The 3,992-nt window shown below is 44.2% G+C and overlaps 1 protein-coding gene across 1 annotated transcript in view; it reads left to right on the top strand.

Moving 5' to 3' along the window:
- The window catches only part of LOC103595787 (ADAMTS-like protein 1), a gene marked incomplete at its 3' end in the record, with an annotated part of 87,871 nt that overhangs the window by 5,826 nt on the left and 78,053 nt on the right, over nt 1–3,992 (top strand). Inside the window, exon 2 of the mRNA XM_008579267.1 lies at nt 2,156–2,285. Within this exon, the coding sequence (XP_008577489.1) occupies nt 2,156–2,285 (130 nt within the window). The remainder of the gene's footprint in view (nt 1–2,155; nt 2,286–3,992) is intronic.

Raw genomic sequence — 3,992 nt, 5'->3', positions numbered from 1 at the left:
GTGGGAGCGCCGCTGCACTTCCCAAGCGGCGCACTGTAGCAGTGCACCACCGGGCCGGCCCTAAAATTTCTTTAATACTACTAACTAGGCAAACAAATTTCTAATGTAACCACAGCTCTAGATTCTGTAATGCAATAGTAGGCTGCATCCAGTGGCCTGTCACAATTACCCTAATAGTGCCAGACTAGTCCAGTGGGAAGTATCAGTGATGACATCAACAGTTTCTTGTGAAGTGTTTTGCTCTATCGTCATAGCATGAATTCCAAATGGATCATCCCAGCTGCAACCAAGAGAACACCCTGCAGTCAGCATGACAGAATGTGGTGTAGGAATTTGAATGTCTGGTGTAAATCCCAATTGTTCCACCCGGAACTGGCATGATATATTGAAATTCAAGTTTGAATCTCATAAAAAAAATTTGGAAAAAAAAAGAAAATGTAAAACATAGCCTCATTATGGTTACAGGGTAGATATTGTGACTGATTTTTTAAAAAATATTTGATTTTTTACAAGACTTGTAAGGAAGAAAGAAAGACAATTTGGATTCTGGCTTTAAAATGTCACTTTTGAAATGATGGTCTTGCTAAGTGACTAGGTCAGTATAAACTCAACTTAGGAAGCATTAGCCTGTTAACAGGGTGATGACTTCTTGGAAAAACGTAGGGTACCGAGGAGGAGAGCAGCCACGGGGCTACTGAGTGATGGATCAATTATACTGTATCAGATACTATTTGATGAAGCCATGCAGAAAATAGAAACAAGAAAATGTGTGTGTGCATGTGTGTGTATAACTAATTACATGACTAGTCACAGGCTCTGCTATAACTACATACAAATATCTGACTATAGATAGATATCTTTAGATGTAGGTATCTTTATATATACAGCTATGTATGGACAAAAGCAAATTGTCAAGGATGTTGTCTCGTCTCTTCCCTTAAACTAAACTCTGCTGAAATGATTCCAGACAGATGTCTAGGTCATTCCTGAGATCTCCAGGGAAGCAGATATGACAGCCTCTTAGTATTTTGAAATGTTAATGCTGTCAGTGTGAAGGGTACAGCCACCCTCAGATTCACCATTTACCAATTGTATGGCCGTAGGCAAGTCTTTTCACCCTTCTAAGCCTCAGTTTCCTTATCTGAAAAATGGGGATAAAAATAGTGCTTATCTTGTGGAGTTGCTGAGAGGACTGAATGATGCACGTCAAACTCTTAGCCTTGGAACCTAACTAATAACGGCTACCCTATAGATGTTAGCTATTGTTAGTATGACTGTGGGCATGAGAATGAAATAACTGGTCATTACATTACTCATTTAAATTTTTCCCTGCTCCTTGAAAGTCTATGACTGTGGGCACGAGAATGAAATAACTGGTCATTACATTACTCATTTAAATTTTTCCCTGCTCCTTGAAAGTCTCCACAAGGGATCCTGCAGACCACTCTGGAAGACCTGTCAAGTGACCTTCTGTCAGTCCCTGCTCACACTCCTGTTTTGCTAGCGTTGAGTCAGGGCATCTGGGTATCAGTGAGATTGTTTTCCATGGCTGTAGTTATTAGGCATCTTATTCCCTTCCTTTGTTCCAACTTCCAAAGCTGTCCTAGGTCACTAAAGAAATGAACCAGAATCATAAGGAAACCAGTAAAGGCTGGAGTCCTGGATGCAAGGCCCCAAGAACACAGCAGTTTACCAAATGTTTGATATTAAAACATGGTCTTGGGCCTCCTTTCCAAATACAACAATCTCCTGTTGATTAATATATAGTGTGGGAAGGTCTTGGAGCCCCCCCGCCTCTTTTTTTTTTTGGTCACTCTGTGCTCCTTCTGCATTATCATGTTCCAGCTTTGGTGGCTATATAGCTTGATGGCATTTTTTTTGTAAGCATTTCAACAGTACTGAGAGCAGCCTCACTTTTTTGAGGGAGTCGCCTTCCTGAAGGGGCAAGCTTACAGGCGCCATGAGCTTATGAGTGCTTTCTCCCACATCAAGTGATGCTTGACAGGATTGGTCCTGGGCTTTAAACTGCCGTCTCTGACATGCAGCGAGAGTCCTACCGATCACAGCGACCTCCCACCAGCCGCCTCGTCTACACTTCATCACCCCCGCACACGCCCACTCTGCACTCTGGCCTGACAGTGTGATTTGTACACAGGTGTCCAGGAGGCTGTGGTGAGCTGCCTGAATAAACAGACCCGGGAGCCTGCTGATGAGAACCTGTGCGTGACCAGCCGCCGGCCCCCACAGCTCCTGAAATCCTGCAATTTGGATCCCTGCCCGGCAAGGTAAGGGATGGGTTGCCAGCTCCGCCATCCAGTGTACAGAACTGGGTACATCTTTCCATGGGCGAGACCAAACGCTTATTGTCGCCCAATGTTTTGAAAACCAATTAGCATCACTTCAAACTTTTAGTCAAATCCACTTAAATTTAATTGAAACCAGGGCTTTGGAATTTCAGCCCAATCAATGGTCGGGCAGAGTCCAGAAGACTCCGTGCACTGAAGCGAGCCTTGTGGCATGGCTGGTATGTGCGCCTCCCCACGGTTGCTTTCCCCAAAGGGAACATGAACTGACCACAGACTTTATGGTCTCTGCCACCTTTTAGCCTGTGTCCCAAGCCCTCACACCATAGTAATGAATTAGTTTGCAAATTGCAGGCTATAAGGAACTGAAGCATCTGGGTGGTATAATTGATCCACGGTGAGATCTGTATGCACACAGCATGCAGATTCGTTATAGCATGCTCTGGGGTATATTCGTGTCATTCCACATGTGTAAAATCAATCAGAGCATTTCATTGTTCAGCCCTGCCTGGGTCTCATTACCCAACCTTGAGTCTTAGTTAATCAATCCAACCACTGCTTCAGTCAACATAATTTTATGGTGTCCTGAGAGACTTGCCTTGTAGATACTTCTCTTTGAGCAAATCTTATCTATGACTCTGGTATGGAAGGGAGACATTTAAAGAACCAAAGTCAGACTTTCGAATCTGCCAGTGGGATGAGAAATGTTCCTGGATCAGATCATATCCTAGATATGAAGGAGAATTTTGTGTCTGGATGATATTTCTTCTTTTTCTGCAAAGCACATCATGTAAGAAGCAGTGTATTATTTTTGGCATTAAGAATAATTAGCTGGTCAAGCTGATAAGCTGCTTGTCTTATTTCTCAGCCAACTTGATTCCTTTCTTTGGGACTTAGAGTGTACATATTACAGGCCTTCTTCAATCAGAGAGAGGCACAATCCCACAGTGACACTTCTCCTGGTCACCAGAATTGTTTAGTATATTGATCTGAGTGGTAGGCCTCGGCTTACCCACTTTCAAATACAGAAGTTGAGAGCTACTAGTGTCACATTCTCCAAGACCACCAGAAAATCAATCAGTCCCTGCTTGGAGAAGCACCCCACCCATGAGAACAGAAGCCAGTAAAATAAAACCAAGAGCTGGACCCAAGAAAACCTCAGAGCTAGTGCATGGAATCCTGAGTAACGTCTTCCTCCATCCCTGCCCACCTGGTCCACATCTCTGTCCTGACCTTGCAGCTCTCCAGTTAGGTGAGCCGAAGACCTAAGTGCATGAGCAAAGGGTGCAAATTTTTCTGTTTGACTGCAGCCCCCCGTGTGGGGAGAAGCAGCAGGGATTCAGCATGGACAGCCTGTGAGGCCCTTGGCTAGGAGGTCAGGAGTCCTGGCTTCTCATCCTACCTCTGCCAGCTAGCTGTGGGGCCTTGGGCAAGGTGTCTGCCTTTTCTGTTTCCACATCTGCAAAATGAACTGGTTGTATGAGATGCTCTGAGGTCACCATGTCCTGTTCAAATATCCTGCAATTCTTTATTCTGTAGGGAAAAGCACCAGACGGCTGCTCCTGCTTCTTTGTACTGATCATTGCAGTCATTTCTGTTCTATTTGCCACCATTTGAAAAACAAGCAGAAGGGTGTTTCTAAGCACATTCCAGTGTTGTAATGCCATTCAAATTCTGTGATGAGCTGAG

The sequence above is a fragment of the Galeopterus variegatus genome, unplaced genomic scaffold (assembly GCF_000696425.1).
Source record: "Galeopterus variegatus unplaced genomic scaffold, G_variegatus-3.0.2 Scaffold1845, whole genome shotgun sequence".
Classification (NCBI taxonomy): domain Eukaryota; kingdom Metazoa; phylum Chordata; class Mammalia; order Dermoptera; family Cynocephalidae; genus Galeopterus; species Galeopterus variegatus.
This window is presented reverse-complemented; position numbering and strand designations above follow the sequence as displayed.